Raw genomic sequence first — 21,489 nt, 5'->3', positions numbered from 1 at the left:
GTACAGCCTCTTATATAGTAATGCAAAATTCTCACAAAAGAGCACCTGTTAGAAAGTGAGTGTACACAAATTCCAGGGTTAGACTTTTAGGTAGGTTCTACCCCCTCGTAAGAAAGCTAAGCAGATTGCTCATTTTTGGTAATTGTTTCAGCTATCTACTTGATCAGTAGTGCATAGGAATGGTTATATCAGTTTCTTCAGTGACCTCCATTCAATTCCTGTTGGGTAGGCTACATGCCAATTGCCACCCTTGCTAATAACTTACAAAATCATTTCAAGGTAACATGAATTTTACAGGAGAGGGAATTATCTTTAGAAAATATTTAAATTTTCCTTAAGCAATGCTTTTATTTACCAATTTTGTCCCCTCAGAGAACCAAGTATAGAAGTCTTATGAAACTATAGCTTGTGTTATTAACCAGCCTTGCCATTTAAGTATTCTGGACAATGTTGCATGACAATTCCAGTTGCATATCATTAGTTTTCTAGTGCCCACAGCGTACCTTAATCTAAGATACTGATAAGCTCTTTCACACCTATCATGTCCGACAAAGAATAAGAACTTGAAAATGAACAGAGGATCAACTGCAAACTGAATTGTTAGTCATGAAGTAGGACACTTCACTAGCTTGGACTACTTAATGAAAATGTATTCTCGCCATGTTTATTCATTTTGGGCTACTATAATTACTCCAAGCAGGATTCTTATTCAAGTGAATTATCTTGAATTCATCAAATACCGTAATAAAGTTCAGAAACCAATTTCAAGTTAGGAGATTAGGAAGTAAACAGCAAAAGTATTTTTTTTCCCTACAACAGTGTACTGGTCAGGCCAATAAACCCTTTTAAAGGGTCAAGGAATAGTTATAAAGTGATTGAACTGTGGGAGTCAAGAGCAACTAGCTTGACCAAATACAGTTAAAAACATGATCAAAAATTACCACTGCTAACACTTGGATTTTAAACTTAAAATTAAACCAACTTTTATTTGGAGCACCTATGAAAATTACAGCACTTTTACTCTTTTGCTGTTAAGTCATGCCAAACTACAACTGACACTTATGCAGCACAGAACACTTCAAAATTACATTAAATACTCCAAAAGCAGTCTTCAACACCTCAAACAATTATAGTTGGTATTTTCCCAAAATGTATAACAAAACAGGTTAAGCTGCTTGAATGTGTCTACAGTTAGACCAAATTCAGTGTATTGAATAATTTGTAGAAAGTTTCTTCCAGTACTGTAAATGTGTTGAACCTATTATAATTGATTGATTGGGGAAACAGGTTCTCCTCCCCGCCCCCAATACATGGCTGATTCTGCAACTGGCTGCTAACAGATCTGTGTCCACATGGAGTGCCTATAAAGTCAGTGGTGCTCCATGTGGGCATGCATAGGGCTCTGCCCATGTCCAGTAACTTGAAGGATTAGGGTCCAACACAGTTAGTCTTAGAGGTTTTACAGCTACTGCCTTTGAATTGCCAAGTAGTTGTATGTAGTTAGAATGTTCCAGGTGGCCACAGAAGAGTATTTTGCTTTATTTAATATATTTTTTTTTTTTAAAGTTTGAGGCCAAATAAATTAACAAGGAAATGAACACAAGAAATCAAGAACTACATTGGTAAGTCTAAAAATCACAACCACTTAAGTTAGAATCTCTCTGACCACTGTTTAGTTAAGTGCACCAACTCAATTCTAAACATGTACCAGGTTAATAAAATTCATGCCATTATAGGCATCAGTTATTAGAAACTGAATTCAAGAGTAGCATTCTCTGCTGTAATCATGTTAGATTTCTGAAACATCTGTCCTCATCTAATCAGTTTTAAAAAAATTACTCAAGTTTTGAATACTTTTTCCTCCCTCTCACACTAACAGGAAAAATGGCTCCCCTTCACATCTATATTTTCTGGTTTTGTTGTGATAAGAGGGAGGGGTCTATAGGCCGGGTAATGTTATGATCTACAGAAGCAGTAGGTCAATAAATTTGAAGATAACTGGATTTTTTGTTAATATCCACTAAACCAGCAGCCTGACAAAAAAAATATTCAGGAGCATGTCCAATTCACCAAATTTATTATCTGTTAGCATATTATGCATCTCTGGTTATATGCTGCTCAAAAGAAAAGCAAAATAAGACCATGAGACAAGCCTGTTGTATTGTAAGTCAGATAAAACCAATACAAAACATGAGGTGATGAGGATGTACTGCTAAACTTACTTTTCGTTTTGTGCTTGAGATCACTAAGCCATGTTCTGTAACTTCATTTATTTGGGAAAGATATATGAAACCACACAATTTAAAACACACTTGCAACTATCTCTGGAAGCCTATTTTCTAGTTGAATAGCAAATATTCTTCTGCTGTGTTTAACTGATAGCTGTACTACACTTAGTGAACACAAACTTGACATCTTATCCTGAAGTAAAGCAATAAGGTGGCTTTATGCAATTAAAAAAAGAATATGGAGGCTTCTATTTGCTAATATTCATATAAAAGCAGAACTTTAAAACGTAGTGTTAGCTAATAAGATGTCTAAATAGTTTACTACAAATCAATACCACCCTGTAAATACCCACTTTATTAACAAAACAAGTGCCAAATCTCATTACAGGGTCCAAAATATCTGAGAAATATTACGAATTGTTACCTTTATGTCTAGACTTTGCAAGGCTAATCATTCATCTTCAAATAAGCCCGACAATGTGCAAAAGTTCCCAACATCATGTGCTAGGAATAACAAGTGCTACTCAGACCAAGAGATTCTACTGAAATCTCAAGTCTAAAATATGATAGCGAAGTCAGTCTCATACTTTGGGCAGTCACAGTGAAGATCCTGAACTCTCAGTTTCTACATAACCAGTTTCTTCCCCGCCACAAGTTAGAACCTTTGCCCTCTTCTCAGTGATACTAGGCAAAATATATTGCCATTAAAGACTTGGTTGCATCACTGCTTACAGTATTATCAAACATACTAAATGTAATTTTGTTTAAATAGTCAGATAAATAATCCTCATCTTGTTACCTGTACAATTCTCCTATTCATACAGCATTATGTTCAGAAAGTGCTTCCTGTGAGAACTGCTTCAAATGAATGAATTAACCTTGCAAAAATCTTAACTTTCCACAATATGCAATTTGTTGACCCTGCATTGTGCAGTCCCATATTTACAAAATACTTAAAAACTTTACATCTGTCTTTTACCATACAAAAAAGTGCAATTCTCTCACCCCATCTTGTGGGGCAACAACATTCTTCATAAATTCTACAGAATAGCAGCCTATGATAAGCAAATAAGGTGCTTAGCTTATGCCCAGGATCTAACTGGTTAAGTACCACCAGGCAGTACGTTTTATATACTGGCAGATTCAGTTCCTATGCTACTGTCGCAGTGGTGCTCCAGCCAGGTTTGCAAGCTCAATAAGAGCCAGTGCACCATGCAGGCGTTCACGCTGCTCCTGAAGGCGACGGCGGGCAGCTGAGGGAGCACTATTTTTTTCCTCATCATCCTCTTCATCAGACTGAAGATATTCCAAGGGATCTTGTTGTTCCTGGTCAGCTTTCTGAGCTGTTTTGCTTTTCAAAGTAGGAGTGCGCTGCTCTCTAGTCTCCCAATATCTGGGGAGTTAAAGTTTTACATATTTTATAAGCATCATCCAACTTGCACAACAAGTTTCATTGAAAGCTGACAAGAATCTTCCAAACTAGAATCTTAAAACATGATTGGATCATTCATTTCATTCCAATTGCTAATTTCTCAGTCCTTCTTTTGTAGCATTTAAACAAACAGAAAGCTTTCCACCTCAGGAATATGATGTCAAATGGTATTCAGCTCCCTGTCCTCACACACATCTACAATGCAAATCCTTTCTACATGTAGTTCCCACACCTCTATCATAGATTCTAAGGCCTGGAAGGACCACTGTGATAATTTAGTCTGATCTCCTTAATAAACACAGGCCAGAGAACTTCCCTGAAATAGTTCCTGTTTGAACTAGAGAATATCTTTTAGAAAACACTCAATCTTGATTTAAAAGTTGCCAGTGATGGAAAATCCACCACAACCCCATGTACACTGTTCCAAAGTCAGGAAGATAGGGAGTACTGTTATCCACATTTTACAGATAGAAATTTTAATGTCTCAGAAACTAAGATTAAATGACTAATTTAGAAGTCTGTGGCAGTCAGGAACTGAATTCAAATCTCAAGTCCCAGTCCACTACAAGACCTCTCTCTCCAAAGAGTCAATCAGCTCTTATTACACCTACCACCACCTTCCCTCATACATGAGTATTCAACAGCATGAACACTGCAGCACCAACGGACAGCACTGTATTAACAGCTTCTGCAATAAGCAAAGAGCCACACAAAGGGGGAAATCGTATAGAGAAGGGAGAACAGGTGAGAAGGCAAGAGTCCATCCCAACGAGAAAGAAAGCTGAAGCAACTACCACTAGAGAAGTTAATTCTAACCTCTGGAATTTAAACAAATAGCACACTAGGGAACAGCTGAATCATTCAACCTGAAGAGAAAATGAAGAACAGAGGAAGTGTGTTGTATTGTCTTTAGAGTACAATGAGTTTATAGAGCATGCAGTAGTAGTACATTCATCAAATGAGACATCTGTGTAACCATGGAGGGAATATTAAGAACTTTCTGAGAAACTATGTCACGAGAAGTGCCTTAAAGAAGAAGTTTGACTTGGGGTGGTTGTACCAGTGAAAGGTACCAAGTCAGTTTCTGATACTGATAATTTTAATTCTCTCAAAGGCTCTATGGATTAACCTTTGCTAGATTAACTCTCTCGTGGCATAGCTGTGAAGGAATCAATACATTCAAGAACTGCAAGGTAAATACGACCCAGAGAAATAATGACAGAGTCTTTAAAAATTGTTTCACATAAAAGTTGTATAAAAAGTATTGTAATTCAAGAGGAATTTAAATAGTCAGATGACAAAACACACCATGAGTGTAAAAGTTTTTGGCTTCTACGGACATTTTTGAAATCAGTGCTCTCAGCATTTTAATAAATAATTCTAGACGGTCACAGCTTAAGAGAACTTACTTTGCTAGCCACTCAGCAACAGCTTTATTGTCAGCTGTTTGTTTTTTACTCAGTCTGCCTGTGGGTTCTTCTCTCTTCAGTCTTGCATAGGGATGCTTGGGGCAATGACGGTTTGCATGTGTGAATCTGCTTAAACATCCTTAATAAAAAAGCAAGGACAATAATCAAGAAAAGTAGTTGTCCAACACGTAAGCCCAAAATTTAAAAAAATGTCATTGTTAAATTAACTTTCTTCCCTCTCTAAAATCTGGATTCAATTTGGCATAGAATGCCCTATAATCAAAAATTAAGTAATTGTTTAAACAACCTGCTTATACTTTTAAGAACTTTGCTTTTAAACTGACAAATGTTTGTGTTTGCACATAGATTTATTTCCCCCCCTTTTAAAAGAGCATCTAAAATTGAGATCCAGGGCACACGTGGATGGTAGTACTAATACTACAGCCAAACTTGCCCATGCTCTGAATACTGCCAGTTATTTTCTGATGGCTTACCATTTTCTGAGCAGACGAAAGGCTTTTCTCCTGTGTGAAGACGTTGGTGTGTTTTGAGCTGCCCACTCTGAACAAAGGCTTTCCCACAATCTGGATAGTCACACAAATAAGGCCTTTCACCTAAAAAAAAAAAAAAAAAAAAAAAAAAAATTGAGTAGAATTTTAAGAGTTAAAGTCTGGACACCATCTAGTGATGGTCCATGGCTCAGTGATTCTGCTCAGGATCCCCTAAATCAAAGATGAAAAAAATAAATCCTTTGTGGAAAGATAATCATAGCCCAGAAACTGCAAAAATCCACTTCCACAAGGACATCAAACTGAAATTTAGTCAGTTGAGTTCCTGTTTAAGTAGTCTTAGGTGCTACACTTCCCCTAATTATCCTAACAATTGGGATTTTACAATGATATTTTGCAATTTACACAGCCTTTCCCATGTTACTACGTGAAAAGACCCACACAAATGAGAAACAAAGTGACAATATAAAGGAATAATAAACTGAGCTAACACAAAGTAAACAGCGACTAGAGGAAAAATATTTTCTCAACCTTCAGTTGCAACAATCTTAGGTGTTACTTATAACAATAAGTAATTTTCAGACAGAAGGGAGATGTGAGTGTCCCTAATACAGCAGAAGTGATTATGTTGTGGTAAAATGGAGAAATCCTCTTGGATATTAAGCACAACAGATGTTTATATTATGGGGTGACCGATTTAATCTTTGTCTAGCAGGGGTAGGGCTGGGGGGCTTGCGGAGGCTACAGCCACTCCAAAATTTGGCTTAGCCCCCTCACTCCTCTCAGAACTGGACACCTGGCCAGCAGCCAACGATCTCCAGACACCCAGCTGCTGTCTTGGCTGCTGTCTCCCCTTCTTTGGGAAGTTGATCCATGGCTGGCAGAATGCTGTGGGAGCTTGCCCAGTGTTAGAGGTGGCTGTTCCTGAGTGGGTTTCCACTGAGCTGGGGGGACAGGGAACCTGTCTGTGCTGGTGCCTCTGGCTCAGGTGTGGGAGCTGCAGCTGGCTGCACTGAACAATTGTTCAGGCTCTTGAGTGCTTGGCTTAAAGAGACAGCGCACTGACACTCTCAGGTGCACACAATCTCCCATACACTTCCTCCAACACATATTCTCTCTCACACACACGTATAGTAGTAGTAGTAGTAGTAGTAGTAGTGTTATTTCTTGGCACTTCCTGTCGAAATGCACATATATTCTCTAATTTTATTCTTTCAAAGTTCATTAAGGATTACAGTACTGTTAAATTAGTTTTTTGACTGGACTGTGCATTTCATAATTGTATTTCTCTTATGCTTAAATTTAATTCTTTGAGTAGTGAGTTCTAAAAATATCTAACCTGTCCTGGCTGGAGTAATCATCATTACTACTTTTACCTTATTGTGCTTTGTCATTATTCAAAGTGGTACAATCAAGTGTCCTTCTAGAATGTAAATTTAGCTTGTACTCACTCACTTTAGCAGTACAAGTTTTAAAAAACACATTAGCTAAAGACATAACTTTAAACACTGCAGATGAAGGTCACTTATTTTCAATTTGTATTTTTAATTATTTTAAGTTACTTTACAAATGTGTACGAAAATAAATGCAAGTTGTAAGTCTGATACTAATAGTAATGGAGTCCAATGTTAGTGAATCACATACACCTCTACCCTGATATAACGCGAACCGATATAACACGGGTTTGCAGTAACGCGGTAAAGCAGTGCTCTGGGGGTCAGAGCTGCGCGCTCCGGCGGGTCAGCGTGTCTGGCTCAGACACGCTGCTCTGAGCGGTGTGTTAAGGGTGGGCAAGCGGGATGAGGAGGCGAATGGGGAGGTGAGCGGCAGGCAGGAGGGGGATGAGGAAGCGGGAAGACGGCGAGCAGGAGAGTGGTGGTCGGGCAGACAGGGAGAGGCGCGCCGAACAGACGGGGAGGAGACTAGCAGGGAGGCGAGCAGCAGGCAGGTAGGTGGGGGTGAGGAGGTGGGCGGGAGCACTGGGTGGATGGTGAGAAGACTAGCGGGGAGGCTGATTTGTCCTGGGCCCCACACCCCTCTAGGGACAGCTCTGACACGCTGCTCTGAGCGGCGTGTTAAGGGTGGGAGGCGGGCAGGCAAGCGGAGTGAGGAGGCGAATGGGGAGGTGAGTGGCAGGCAGGAGGGGGGTGAGGAGGCAGGTGGGCAGGAAGACGGCGAGCAGGAGAGTGGCGGACGGGGGGAGGCACGCCGGACAGACGGTGAGTAGATTAGCGGGAAGGTGAGCGGCAGGCAGGTAGATGTGGAGAGGAGGTGAGCAGCGGCCAGGCGGGCGGGAGCGCTGGGCGGATGGTGAGGAAACTAATGGGGAGGCTGACTTGTCCCAGGCCCCGCACCCTTGAGGGACGGCTGACACGCTGCTCTGAGTGGCGTGTTAAGGGTGCCAGGCCGGGCAGTTGGATAAGGGGCAGAGGGTCTCACGGGGTGGTCAGGGGACAAGGAGCAGGGCGAGTTGGATGGGTCAGGGGCAGGAAGTAGGTGGGGCGGGGGGGTTGAATAGGGGGCGGGGCCAGGCTCTTTAGGGAGGCACAGCCTTCCCTACCCAACATAACACGGTTTCACCTATAACGCAGTAAGATATTTTGGCTCCCGAGGATCGTGTTATATCTGGGTAGAGGTGTACATGATCGTGATCGGTAAACATAAATGCCAAAATAATTAGAAAAATTAATTCCTGTTCTTAATAAAAGGGGGAAAAATCATGTTAAAATTAAGTAAATGTTTTTAGTGGAATAAAAAATGACTAAAATAGAGTAGATAATAGCAGTAACACAGAGTATGTCTGTTAGAGAAAATAAAGATAGCGTTCAAATCATCTAACTTGTGTTTCAGATATCTGTGTTAAGGCTCCAAAATTTATACCTCAAGGTTTGGGATTCTCGCTATATTATCTCCTGATTGTTCTAAACTTAAAATATGGCTTTAATTTGTGTGTGTATTTTTTTTTTCTTTATGTAGGAATTAGATACACTGCTCCTATCAGTTAATTTCTAAGTGATCTGCCAGAAAAAAATACAACAACCCCACAAAACCCTATAGTTTTCAGGTGTCTAAGTAGCCCCTGGAATCGTAGTTGCCCCACCACCAAAATCTGAAATGGCACCCCTGCTTCCTCCCTACATGGTTCACATCCCCAGAGTGTGACTCCCTGCCTGCTGCATCTGCACATGCTCCGGCCGACAACATTTCGGTTTGCAAACTGGCTATAGACGGAGAACAGAGCAGAAGGTGTCCAGGTAATGCCTTCTATAGCACCTGTGTGCTCAGTTACCTCTTTCTCGCACTGAGGCCCCCTGCTCCAGATTGAATTGTTGTATCATGGCTCTGAGTCTCCAAATATCTTAATCTGCCATGTGCAAATGGCTAAATTTTAAAATACAGTACTTTCTCCAATTTAAGGTAATTTTATATTAATATTTAACCAGTGATTTTTTCCCCCCCCCAGAAGTTTGCATTTGTTTATTTTTTATTGGCTTAATTATTTTTTGTATTGGTTTTCTGTAAATAAATGTTGCACAAGTGAGCTACTTTAGATGAAGTTTAAAACCAATCAATCCGTATATATTTTTATTCCCCTGAGGATAACATGCACTTAAATGTTTTGTTAAAAAATAAATAAGCATGTGTGCCCACAAGATGTATAAAACACCCCGCCATCCCAATTTTCATTCTAGTCCACCTCAACCCCGCACTGGGAAGAGGTTGGAGCAGCCCCTGTTGTCTAGTACATGAAGGACGGCACTCTGTTGAAATTATGTTCTAAATCTGTAGTACAGTTCACAGTTCCACCTCTAGGTGATACTCAACAAATACAAGATGCAATATTGGCCAAAAGAAACGATTGCTAACATTTCAGAAATAAGGCTCTGATTACAATTGAAGTTAGGAGTCTAAATACCTTTGGGGATCTGGGCCTAAGTCCCTAGGGCCAAATCCTGAAGTCCATACATGGAGCCAGATCACCCTTGATCCATGCACAGAAATTCACAGATCCTACCCTTTCAAAGAGAAAACGGGGTTGTGCAGAGCATTTCCTGGACTCACACAGAAACAAGAGCTTGATATGGATTTGGATGGAGTGACTTGTGAATGGGGTTGGCAATATGCTACTCATATTAAAGGACAGAAGCGTTCTTGGATCCATTCTACCATTGGTTGGGTTTCCATCTGACTGCTTAGTAGTAGCTGCCAGAGGTTTTGGAGAGGCAGGAAATACAGCTTCGGACTGTAGTATTGCTTCCCCTAAACCTCCACAATGAAATTTGAAGCAGGGCAAGGTTCACCACCACAATGCAGTTCTAAGTCTGATACTAATAGTAATGGAGTCCAATGTTAGTGAGTCACATACACTTCTACCCCGATATAACATGGGTTCGCAGTAACGCGGTAAAGCAGTGCTCTGGGGGGGTGGAGCTGCGCACTCATGCTATATGCTACTCATGCTACCCTTTACAGAGCCCCAATAGCTAGGGATGGGAGGGGCAGTTCCAGGAAGACTGCAAAAAGAACTTCAGAATTTCTTCTCTTCCCAGCTATTTGCTGCCTGCTGTCCACAGAAAAGTGTTAAGACCTTCAGTTATATAGGCAAACTACCACTAAAGTCAAGGGGAGTTTGTCTAAGAAAGGACATCAGGATTTAGAGGCAGAATATTAGGGCAGCTGAAGAAAAATGTGCAAATAATAAATACAGCTAATAATTTCTGCCTTTCTGATCTACAGTGAAACTTCAAAAGTAAATAAAATGGGCAAACAGTCTTTTTGTGAGATGTAACTGACCAAATCTAGTACTGTAGTAAATCTATACAAGTCAATGGAGTGTCATCACCAGGGATAAATCTTACCCAACGAGTTTTCCATTAAGACAATCTGACACAGTTAGCACTTCAGGGATGAAAGTTTAACATTACCAGGAAAATGAAATACAAGAACATCTTGTGTGTGTGACCAAAAAAGAACAGAGAAATTGGTGATTAATACTGGCAGGCAGGCAGAATTGCCTTATTTGATCCAGAAAAATAAACCACAGGACGCAAGTTATTTTGGAGGTATTATCAAGTACCGTGACATTTTATTGCAGAATACAATGTCATGTACATAAGAAAAATCTGTTAAATTATGATTAGTATAAGGGAACAATGAATCTCGCTTTTCAAAAGCAAGATGGGTCCAGTTTGTCAATACATAAGGTTTTAGCAAAAAATTAGCCATTTTTCTGTAACACTCTTACATTATTTTTCCCCCAAAAGATGCAGTTAGGTGCTAGTCATGTGGTCAAAGGTCTGTGTTAAGATAGTCAGAAGTTTTTTCCTCCTAATAGCAAGAGCTGAGCAAAACAGAGCAGCTAGATAAAGAAAGTTTAAAAAAAATCTGATCTCCCTTAATCTAAATGCATGTTAACTTCATAATTATTAAATAACTAATCCTAAAAAGAGATTTTATCCTTAAATTTAAGCCAGAAACATATTTTAGCATCAAATAATAAATACAAAAATAAGCGGTGGTAATGAAGAAAATGAGAGTGGGCAGGGTCTATTTAAAGCTAGTAAAAAAAAATTTTTTTTTTTTAAAAGCTCAAATTATTATACCTGGCCTAAAGCTCCCAACAATTTTTATAGATTTATTTTCCTTCTCTGCATTCACCCTTACCTTGTTGTGTGAAAGACCCACACAAGAGGGAAACAAAAGAAAGTGAAAAGTACTGTCAGCTATATAGAGTAAAACTTAAAAAAACAAACAAACAAAAAAAACCCCACACAATCTCTTCTCTCTTTTTCAGTTACCAAGTGTAACATGTAACTAAAGCAGAGGGAAACCTCTCTAAATGTTTCTTTTTACCATAGCAATACTGGTTGCTCTGCCACAGTTACTCCAGTATAAACACAAGCAGTTACACAAAGATGACATTTTTTTGAATTTTTGACCATACTAGACCTCAAGGAAAAAACGTAGTCCATTCAATAACTAGACCAGAATACTAATTGTAAGAATGAGAAGTTCCAAGCTAAAATCTTAACTACTTGATAAATATGTTTTCTATGCACAACATTACATTCCTTTCACTTACCGGTGTGAGTTCTTTTGTGTGCCTGTAAAGATTTCTCTCGTGGAAACACCCTGTTGCAGATGTTACAACGGATTCGGCTGGATGAATGCTCTCCCTCACTTATTAGATCTCGCACTGTCTCTGCTCTTGGTCGGCCACGTCTAATACCATCCTATTAAAAAACCCACACTATTAAGAAACTGCACCGTTTGTTTAAAAAATATCAATATAGTACTTGCGGACACAAATGATTCAGTCCAAGGAAACTTTTCTAAACAGGAGCAACTTTTTCGAAAGAAAGTATGTACCAGCACATCAGGAAAATACAGTTGTCTTATAGCTTTTATTTTCCTCCATCATGGTTATTCACCAAGCATTAAAAGAACCACATCAAGAGATTATTTAAATCCATAGCAACTATTTTTTTCCTGAAAACAAGTTAATCACAAAGCTCCAGTTTAAATGTCATTTTTAAAGAACACAAGTAATTAAATACTAGAAACATGTCATTGCATAAACACAATAGCATTCAAGTTACACACACACACACACACACACGTAATGAAGAGTGAAAGAGCTGGACCCAGGGATTACATAGATTTAACATTAACTCTTGAACCGGTTTGTCTGAATAACCATGATGAACAATTGTTTAAAAATAAGTACATCATGAAAGAACAGCAAATATGAAGTCTGGGAATATCTGGCACCCTAAAGTATCTTATTATGGTAGGAGTCACCAGATGGCTCTATTACATAGTTTTAAAAAAAAATGTTCTCTGCATATGAGCTCTGTTCAGTTTTCAAATAAATGTTACATTGTTATTAATTTTGGGATGCAATTTCTTTCTGGAAGAAAGCAGCACAATTTGCTCTCTGCCTTAATCTCTTTAAGGTAAGTAAATTCTTGGGACAGAGTTGCTCCCTGGGAACCAGGCATTGGTGTTTGGGCTTAGATTCCTGAAAAAGAGGATTGCCTGTGTGCTGCTTGAGTACTCTTAATGAATATAGTGTAAATAAAAACCATCACTATTTCATCTCCCATGATGAAACCTACTTGCACAGCACTATCATCTTGGCAGAGGGAAGACTATTATATGATCTAGAATATTTTGGAAAGACTTTTTATAACTTTTAAAATATATTAGACTAATCTAGCTCCTATTTTAGGGAGCATCAGGATTGAGAGTCCCCTCCCGCTAAACCTCTCCCTTTCCCTACTACTGACAGCATGAAATTATTATTGAAAGTATTAAGGCCATTCCAACTTTGGATCAGTTAGACAGCGCATAACAGAACAAGAGGCAACATCTGTCAGGACTGAACAGCTCCACTTGTGAAAAAGGAAAGATAACTACCACATCATGCATAGTCCTCTTAGCTGACATTGATTTGAGCACATTTTAAAACTTCAGGTCCAGAAAAGAGGTGGCAATAGCATTTGTATGAATAAGTAGTCTTGGAATGTGCATTGTTCTGAGACCTATACAACTCAACTAAGTTGCTATTTACATTTTTGTCACTGTAATCCATATTTTAGTAATGCCCACTTTGGAGGATTCCCAGTTTAACACTGGGACATAAAAAAGATAAAAGATTGTTTTAGAAGGGGCTGACTCTTGAAAGAACTCAGCCAGCCAGCCGATTTGTAGGAGGATCATGTATTTAAATATCTACATTCCATCAATTGCAACCAGGAGTTTAGAGGAAGTTTGAACGCGATAAAATTACCTCCTCACACTTTACACTTGGCACGTGTTGCAGTACAACAGAGATCATTAGCTGCCATACAGATTCAGCGGTTACCGAGGCTGAGGGTGGGAGGTAAGGAGCACAGCCGGACTCTCAGGGCCGGGCTGGCTTTGTTGGTTTGGCAGTTTGGAGAAGCATTTTTACGTGGAAGCTGAGCATGTGGTCTGGGACCAGCGAGACACAGCTGAGCATTTGTACAGAAGCACTGCGCAGGGCGGGGCAGCACTACAGAGACTGCAAAAGGCCACGTGTTGCAAACAGGTGAGATTCCACCACTGTAACGACCCCCATACCCAGGTTACTGAGGGGGTGTCAAGTCACTGGCCCACGTTCCCCGCAGCTCTGCTCCGAGCCCCGAAGGCCCAGACTGCAGGCAGCCCCGCCCCCGGCCGAACCCTAGGCTTACAGGCGGACATTCCGCAGCGCGCCTGCGCAAAGGAGTGGAGCCGGAGCGCTGTCGCGCCCTCCCCAGCCAGCATGTGACACAGGCAAACGGCGAGCGAGCGTCTGGCGGGTATAATTTTGGCGCGCGAATGTGTCGTCACCGGCGCACAAAACGCACGCGGAAGTGACTTCACTTTAAATCGGGGGTGGTGGCCACAGATTCACCCTTTAAACCCGACAGACGCCCTGCGCCATGTCCACTAGGGCCCAGCGGCGGCAGCGCCTCCCCCATCCCCGCTCTGGCCCAAAGCTCCTATGGGCCCGGCGAGGGTTTAACCCTATCGTGCCCAGCTCCCTGGCATATTCCCTCCGGACTCACCTTCAGGTGGCTGCCGCCGCTATCCGGGCTGCCCGCCTCCTCATCCTCCCCGCTGGAGGTTCTGACCACCCCCCCTCGAGGCTGCTGGACGGAGGAGGGAGCGGCGGCGCTACTGGGGCTGAGGGTCACGTTGTGCGCGTTTTCCCCCCAGCGCCAGGGATACACCATGAAGTCACTGAAGCCAGGGCTGGTGGGGACGGGCGGGGCGGGCGCCGGCTCGTCGCCCCCCCGGGACGGTTTAATCGGGGTGGTTTTGATAACGGAGACTAGGACACGCTTCGGGGAATCCTGGCAGAAGATCACCGGGGGCGGCCTCTCCGCCATCGCGAGCCCCTCGCAGGCAGCGGGGCGGGGAATCTCCGTAGCGGTTCAGGCCCGCTCTCCCGGGCGCGGAGATCTCACCCTACAGCCGCCTGTCACCGCCCGATCCGCCTCAGCCACTCATCGCCGGCCGGTCCTCTCTGGGTCTCAGTGTCTCCCCTCCCGCTCCGGCCGCCGACCTGCAGATGCGCCGTGTCAGCGGCGGCCGCCGGCCATGGCAGCAGCCCGCGGAGAAGCGGCCGCACCTGCGCTTCTCTGTTTGCGGCGGTGTCGGTTCCACAACCTGGCCTCGGTCACAACAGAACCCGAGCCGCCGCCGCGACCCCTCCGAACCTGCAGGCAGCCCGGCCCCTGCCGAGCCCAAGATTTTCCCGCGTTACATTTCGCGCCTGGGCGGAACCAATCACCGAATCCCGTTGATACATAATGGAGTGACAGCCAAGTCCAGGCAATCACCTGTGAGAAAGTGGCCGGTCACGCCCATGTGGGCGGGGCTAGGTCACATCCCGGCTCCGCCATTGGCTAGGGCGCTCTCCGGCCAACAGAATTCGAAACTTCTTGGGATCGCGGGCCAGCGGCGGCGAGCCAAGCGATGCTCCGCCCTGCAGTAGGGGCGCCTTTCTGAAGGAGCTGGTCAGGTACTGATTGGGCCGCTGAAGGAAGGAGGCGGGGCCTTCGTGGCGTTATGGTGGGCTGTAAAGAGGCTGGGCCGGTTGCGGCGTTTGGCGCGCGCTGTTGTTGTCTTATTCTCCTGGCCAATCATGGAGGCAGAATACAGTTTCCCGCGCGCTTTCACCATTTATGACGCCTCTTGCTTTGTGTCACCTGTTCATCTTAAAGGGGATAGGCGGAGGTATTGCTAGGGCCGGTGGCGGCTCCTCCTTCTTCCTCCCTCCCCCAGTGCCCTGCCAACCATCGACCGCCCGCTCCAGGCTCCACCCCCGCCTCGCTCCGTGCCAGGGTCCCGCTTGCTGCTGCGGGCGCAGCCCGGCTCTCCCGCGCTGGGCTAGGCACCGACTGGCCCGTGGGCCGCTGCAAGCCCCGGTACGTACCCGGCCCAGCGGGCGGCCTGCATACAGCCCCGGTGGTGCGGGGGTCGCCGCGTCTGCTGACTTCGGGCACCTAGTGCCCCAAGCAGAGTGGCAGCGCCCCGCAGCAGGAGACGTAACAAGCACCGCGGGCGCTCTTCTTCTGATGGTACCCTTCGCAAGCTTTTCTCTGCAACCTGCAAGGCTGAACCTGACTTTCATTAGACAAACGGGCAAGCCGGGCCCTCCCATGATGCTCTCAGTGCTGGGAACCGGGGCTTGAAGAGGAGGCCCTGGCAGGCTCTGGTGGGCCGGCCGAGACTGCTGCCTTCTCCGCTCTGCCTAGAAAACAAAGTTCCCCGAGGGGGTATTTGTTAACATTGTGTTTGCCCCCGAGACATGGAGGGCGCATCTTACAACGCTGTTAGGGCTTCGTTTAAAACAAAATTTAAAATCTTAACCAGAAGAGTAAATAGTTACCATCGAGATATTGGTTGATGCAAACTGCCCAGTCGTTGTAGATGCTTCCATGCAGAAGTGGGTGTGTGCTTTTCAAGTGTCAGAACCATTGTCCTGGGAAAGCAGCATTATCAAAAGGAAAAAAATCTGCCTGTGCTTTGAAGACCCTGTGCTCTCAGCTTAAAATCAAATATCTCACCACAGTCAGAGATTGCATTTTAAAGTTATTCCTGTTCATATTGCAATAGCATCTAAAGACTTCAATCAGGATAATTTCCTACATACTGCATATCCGGCATGTCATATGCCCTGTCTTCATCTGTTTTAATTAACGTGTTTTTTTAAAGTTGTGCAAGTCAGTTTCAGCACCCAGAAACAAGCCCCTCATCATGATATACTTGGGGGAACAGTTTGCCACTGTGGGATGTACAACTCTAGTTAGAGCATCCTAAATGTTTCAGAACTCTTATTTGGTACTGAGTCAGAAGTAACCCATAGCTGCAATGGAATTGTATTAGTATTTGATTTCCTTAGGCATTAACAGTTCCATGTGCGCTCAGTGAACATCGTTTGTAATCTATATCGAGAACTATTTGCTGAGCGAGTTAACCTTTCTAGTCTAATCAAATATACAGACAAGTTTGTTCCATTCTGTGATACTTAAGATTCTAGGCATGTAGCCAATTTCTTGCATTGTTATTTTGCAGAGTAATAGCTGCAGAGTTAGTTTCTTGATATGTCCATTGATATATCTTCCCAGTAACACAGCATATTGAAGGGTTCTAATCCAATTTTATTGATTCAGTTATTCTATCAGTAGATGTGTCCAAAATATGAAAAATACGTTGTTTTGAATACAAGTTCTCCAGTATTGATTGAAGTACTTGGGATCTTTTTTTGACATGTATAACACACACCTTGTATTCCAAAACATAAATTAGTAATAAAATTTCCATCTTTGCAAGAGAGCACATGATTCTGTATAACCAAAGAGATTCCCAAGTTTCATCCAATATGTAAATTGTAGCAATAAATTGTCTGAAGATAGACAGTGAAATTGCTCTTGGATAATTTAGCATTACACCATAATTAATTTCGTAAAAAAATTGGTTGAACCGATCTAACCATTGCCAACATATCTGAGCATCTGCTAGCATGGACACTTACATCCCAAAAGATTCTCATTGAAATTAATACTACTCCACATGGATCCAGCAATACACACTAGCAGATTGCATTACAGGCTCTGGGTCTGTAACGCATCAGCTTTTACTTTATCCATTTGAAGTTTTTTTTTAAAAGGGTTCAAACTGGGAAACATGAAGACATAACCTGTGAAGCTTGTACATATTTAATACATAATAAATACTACCTATCCAGTTTATAAAAAATCAGCATTAATATTAGAAAATGTTTTAACAGATGAAGAGAAAAGGATAATTGCATTCCTTCTTTACTCATTGTCATAGGTCTAGTCAAACTCCCCCTTCTGGACACTCACCAGGCTGCTGTATTTGGTTCACTTCCCACACGCTGGACCCATATGCTTTTAAGCTCCCTTTGTCTGGGCAGGCTTCAGTCTCTCCCATTAGTCGTTCTGGCACACTCTCTCTGTTTGGTACCCCTGCTGGAAGTGGTAGCTCATAGCCCAGCTGCCTTAGGGCCATACGACCAGTGCTGACCCTTTACATTCCAGTAGCTTAAGCACTCCCTTTCACAGAGACAGAGCTCCACTTTGTGGGCAATCTGGTGTACTATTTAAATCTTCAGGAATATGTGATAGTTGAAGCAAAAATACACAGACTGAAAAAGAAATTCTAAACCAGTCCTACTTTATGCAGAGAGGCACAAGAGATACACACCTGTGTGGGAAAACAACAAAACCTGTACACAAATCCTTGCCACAGTGTCCTCACTCCAAGAGTCCCTTGGTCAGTGTCTGTTAAGGGGAGTCCAGAATTCCGCTGCACCCCATCTCCTCCTTCCTTCCTTCTACTCAGTCTTTCCTTCTTGTTCTGGTCTCTTTTCACTCTGCTGCCCACAGTACTTCCCAGAAATTGTATTAATTCTGTCTTCTTCTTAAAGAAGTTTCATACAATGTCACACTAAAACATAAATATTTTCATTTGTAATACAATGAAGTTCTAAAAATACTTAATTCAATAATGTTTAACTTAATTTAAGAAGGTTTGTTCAGGATATTGCCATATCTGTCACAAACAGTTGCCCAACAAAAAAGTTATAGTACTAGTACCATTTTCCTTATGCTCTGCCAACATCCCTCACTGCTGGCCCATTCGCACTCTTCCTTCAATTAGTACAGTGAGTATAAAATTGCTTTTGCAGCGCAGAGAGTACTTGTGTACCACTTGCCAGCCAGACAGCAGCCAAGTGGAAATTACTGTGAGCAATAAAAAAAATCTCTTAAACATGCAAGAATGTGAGCCATGTTTAGGAATGTAAGGATGATGAGTGTGAGGGGGAGAACAAGGTTTTCAGACAGGCTATAGGCAGCAGGCTAGATGTACTAGAGCCCTGCATAGGACTAGTGTAGAGCTCTGCAGTGGGACTGGGATCCTGTGGGTCTCGCACGACCCGCTGCAATAATAGTGGGAGCGGGATTAAAGAATAATCCCATGCAGGGATCTAAAATGTACCACAGAAGTACTAATAAAATAGTAACTCAGCTTTCTCTCTGTCTCTGATTTTGAATATTACTACACTGAATTACTACATGAGAGCTTTGCTGATGTGGTGCTATGCCACCTCAATTAATTTTATAATATTTGATAATTACTACTAAGATTATTTCTAGTATTTTTTATTTAAAGGGGAGCCTGAACCAAAACCCCAACATTCAAAGAATCCTAAAGGGTGGTGAAGCTCAGCGTCAGATCAGAACTTTGTGGGAGGCCACTTTTCTAAAACAGAATGACTCAGAAACTCAGATCCAAACAAAGCCAAACTTTAGAGAAATTTTCGGATCCACTGGGCCCATCTCTAATTGTATACCTTGTTGGTGATTTTACTATAAGGCGAATAAAACATGCATTATGTGTACTAAAACATTTTCATGACTACTTATATGATTTGTGCACTCAGTCTTTGTAAATGCAGGTGAGGGCAGCAAGTATGCTGGTCTGGGAAGGCTTGGATGCCAAGTGGGGCTCTGCTGCATTGGCTTCCTCATGGTGGAGGTTTAGATGCTTTCTTCTCTAATCTGTTTTATTAGCACTACAGGACAGAATGTGCTAGTACTTGCCCAAGTAGTAAGAAAATAAAATTACATTTATAGTGAATTGTGCAAACTTTAATAATATGATTCTTCCTCTTTTTTTCATATATGCTTTGATCGCAGTGAAATAGTTAATGTTGACATTTAAATTTTCATTATTGGGCATCTGAGTCAACACCCCATTAGAGCTATTCTTTCATGCTAGCAGCAGATGCAGGCAGACAGTGAACACTGCACTGGTTTTCACTCAGCTTATGTTTTTTCATGGTTTTCTTTGCAAACATAAGGGCAGGAGATTTAGGTTTTATCTATATAGGAAGGTTACTCTGGAATAAGGTAGGGGAACTGAAAGTGCAATAGCTATTCCAGAATAGCTTCCCATGTAGACACTCTTATTCCAGAAAAAGTGTTTTTTTCCCAGGTTATCTTAATTCACGTCCAGTAGCTAGTCTGGTTAATTTCTCTGTGTAGACAACCCCTTAAAGAAAGCAATTCTGAGATGTCAGTCTAGGTTGCCAATCTGGCATTACCTAGCCCAAGTCAAGCCGTGTGTGTTCCTCACAAGAAAGGTGGGAAAAACACTATTTTGGTCACTCTCCCAGGATATTTATCAGGAATCCCTATTTCTTCCTTTTAACCTCTATTTTCAGCCCTCCAGTTTTATACTCAGTTTAACTTGACTGTGTAAAGATATCCAGAAGACTTCAATCAGAAGCCTTTAGACTTTCTAGAAACAATTTTTAGGCATTTTGTTTTTCTTTGCTTCCCCCAACCATCCTCTAACCAAAACGACTGATTTCTTGAGTAATAATCGCATTATTTTCTCATTAATTGGGTCTGCACGTTTGCCAGCTTGCTGGGATTGTCGTGTAAAGAAAAACTAATCAAGTAATGCATTGCATATGCCTGTGCTTTCCACTCTGCTGCATTTTGCTGGCACCATAATCTGTAATAGGCATACGTGAAAAAGAATAGCAAATATTTTACAGCCAAATTCAGCCCTAGCCTGATCGGACAGAACTTCATTGACTTCAATTAATGTGTCCTATTTCATTAATTAATGTGAAAGGATGCCCTGGAGTCTTCCGTTTTGACCTTTGCAAAGGTGACACCCCCCCCCCCCCTTTGCCTATGGCATCTTACAGGAATAATTTCTTTAATTAAAGCTAATATTAAAATTATCTAATACAAAGGTTAAGGAAAGAGTTTCTATACAACTGGGTATAATGTACTGCAAGATGAGCAGCATCAACCTTGTACCAGTTTAGTACCAGACTAATTATTATTACTGAGGGTATGTTTGCACTACAAGCAGGGCCAGGTTTACACCTTATGCGCGCTTAGGTACAACGTCTTCAGCACCCCCTCTGCCTACAGCTGACCTTTGTGTTTTTCATAATAATTGAAACTTTTAACCCATTTTTAACTTTTAGGTGCCCCTAGGCACATGTCTACTGTGCCTAATTGGAAATCTGGCCCTCACTACAACAACAGTGTCAGTGGCCCAGCTGTGGTGCTCCGCTGTGATGCAGACCCTTATTTCAGAGATGGATGGAAGGGATTTTCTGTTGCAGTAGTAGAACCACCCCGTCCAGAGGTGGTAGTAGGTGGATACAAGAATTCTTCATTGTACCTAGCTTCATCTACATGGGGGCTAGGCTGCCTTAGGAGCAAAATTTTTCATAGCCCTGAGAGTGGCAGCTAGATTGACCTAGGTTTTAGGTGTAATGTAAACCATGCCTTAGAGGTGGGGCCACAGAAAGCCCCTCCCTGCTATGCACCCCCACCAACCACACACAGGTTGTGCTCAGACCAGCCCCTGCCTGTCCAGCCCCAGCCCCTTTCGGGCTACATCTGCTCATGAATAATTAACAACGTCATAAATAATTAATGACGATTTATCCCGGGGGTAAAATAATTAAATGCAGCACGCAGGCGAGGAGCAGCTGAGGCAAAATTACCTGCAGCGACGACATAGTCGCTAAACTTCATTGGTCGGTGGCGTGTGATTGACTGGTGGCATCCTACGGATTTGATTGGCTTTCACGGCACGCAGCAGGTTCGACCAAATGTGTTGATTGGTTGCTAGAGCTTGCCGTGGCTGGTATTGGTTGTCTGGGCGCGGTTGAATGCCCTGATTGGTTGTGATGTGGGCCGCGAGGGGTGCCCGTGCGTTGGTTGGTCATTGGCGCTCTCAGGGGCGTAGGGAGGGGTCGAGCGGCGATGGCGTGGTTGTCTGGGCCCTGCTGAGCCGGGCCCGGCTCTGTCCGTCCCCTGTTCCTTCCCTGCCGC

At 42.6% G+C, this 21,489-nt stretch overlaps 1 protein-coding gene and 1 long non-coding RNA gene across 2 annotated transcripts; both read right to left on the bottom strand.

Annotated features, from left to right (window-relative positions):
- Window positions 1-958: 958 nt before the first annotated feature.
- ZNF367 (zinc finger protein 367) lies at window positions 959-14,911 on the bottom strand. The gene is made up of 5 exons (XM_005304277.4): window positions 14,155-14,911; window positions 11,661-11,811; window positions 5,564-5,683; window positions 5,070-5,208; window positions 959-3,621 (listed from the first exon to the last, which is right to left on the bottom strand). Exons 1-5 carry the CDS (start codon window positions 14,476-14,478, stop codon window positions 3,384-3,386), a joined length of 972 nt encoding a protein of 323 aa, XP_005304334.2. The 5' UTR covers window positions 14,479-14,911; the 3' UTR covers window positions 959-3,383.
- Window positions 14,912-17,704: 2,793 nt separating this feature from the next.
- LOC135984368 (uncharacterized) lies at window positions 17,705-21,381 on the bottom strand. The gene is made up of 2 exons (XR_010602303.1): window positions 21,159-21,381; window positions 17,705-18,067 (listed from the first exon to the last, which is right to left on the bottom strand). It is a non-coding gene; the product is annotated as an uncharacterized LOC135984368 (long non-coding RNA).
- Window positions 21,382-21,489: the final 108 nt, after the last annotated feature.

This window comes from Chrysemys picta, chromosome 6 (genome assembly GCF_011386835.1).
Source record: "Chrysemys picta bellii isolate R12L10 chromosome 6, ASM1138683v2, whole genome shotgun sequence".
Classification (NCBI taxonomy): Eukaryota; Metazoa; Chordata; order Testudines; family Emydidae; genus Chrysemys; species Chrysemys picta.
Note: the sequence above shows the minus strand (reverse complement) of the source record. Positions and strands in the feature narration are given on the sequence as shown.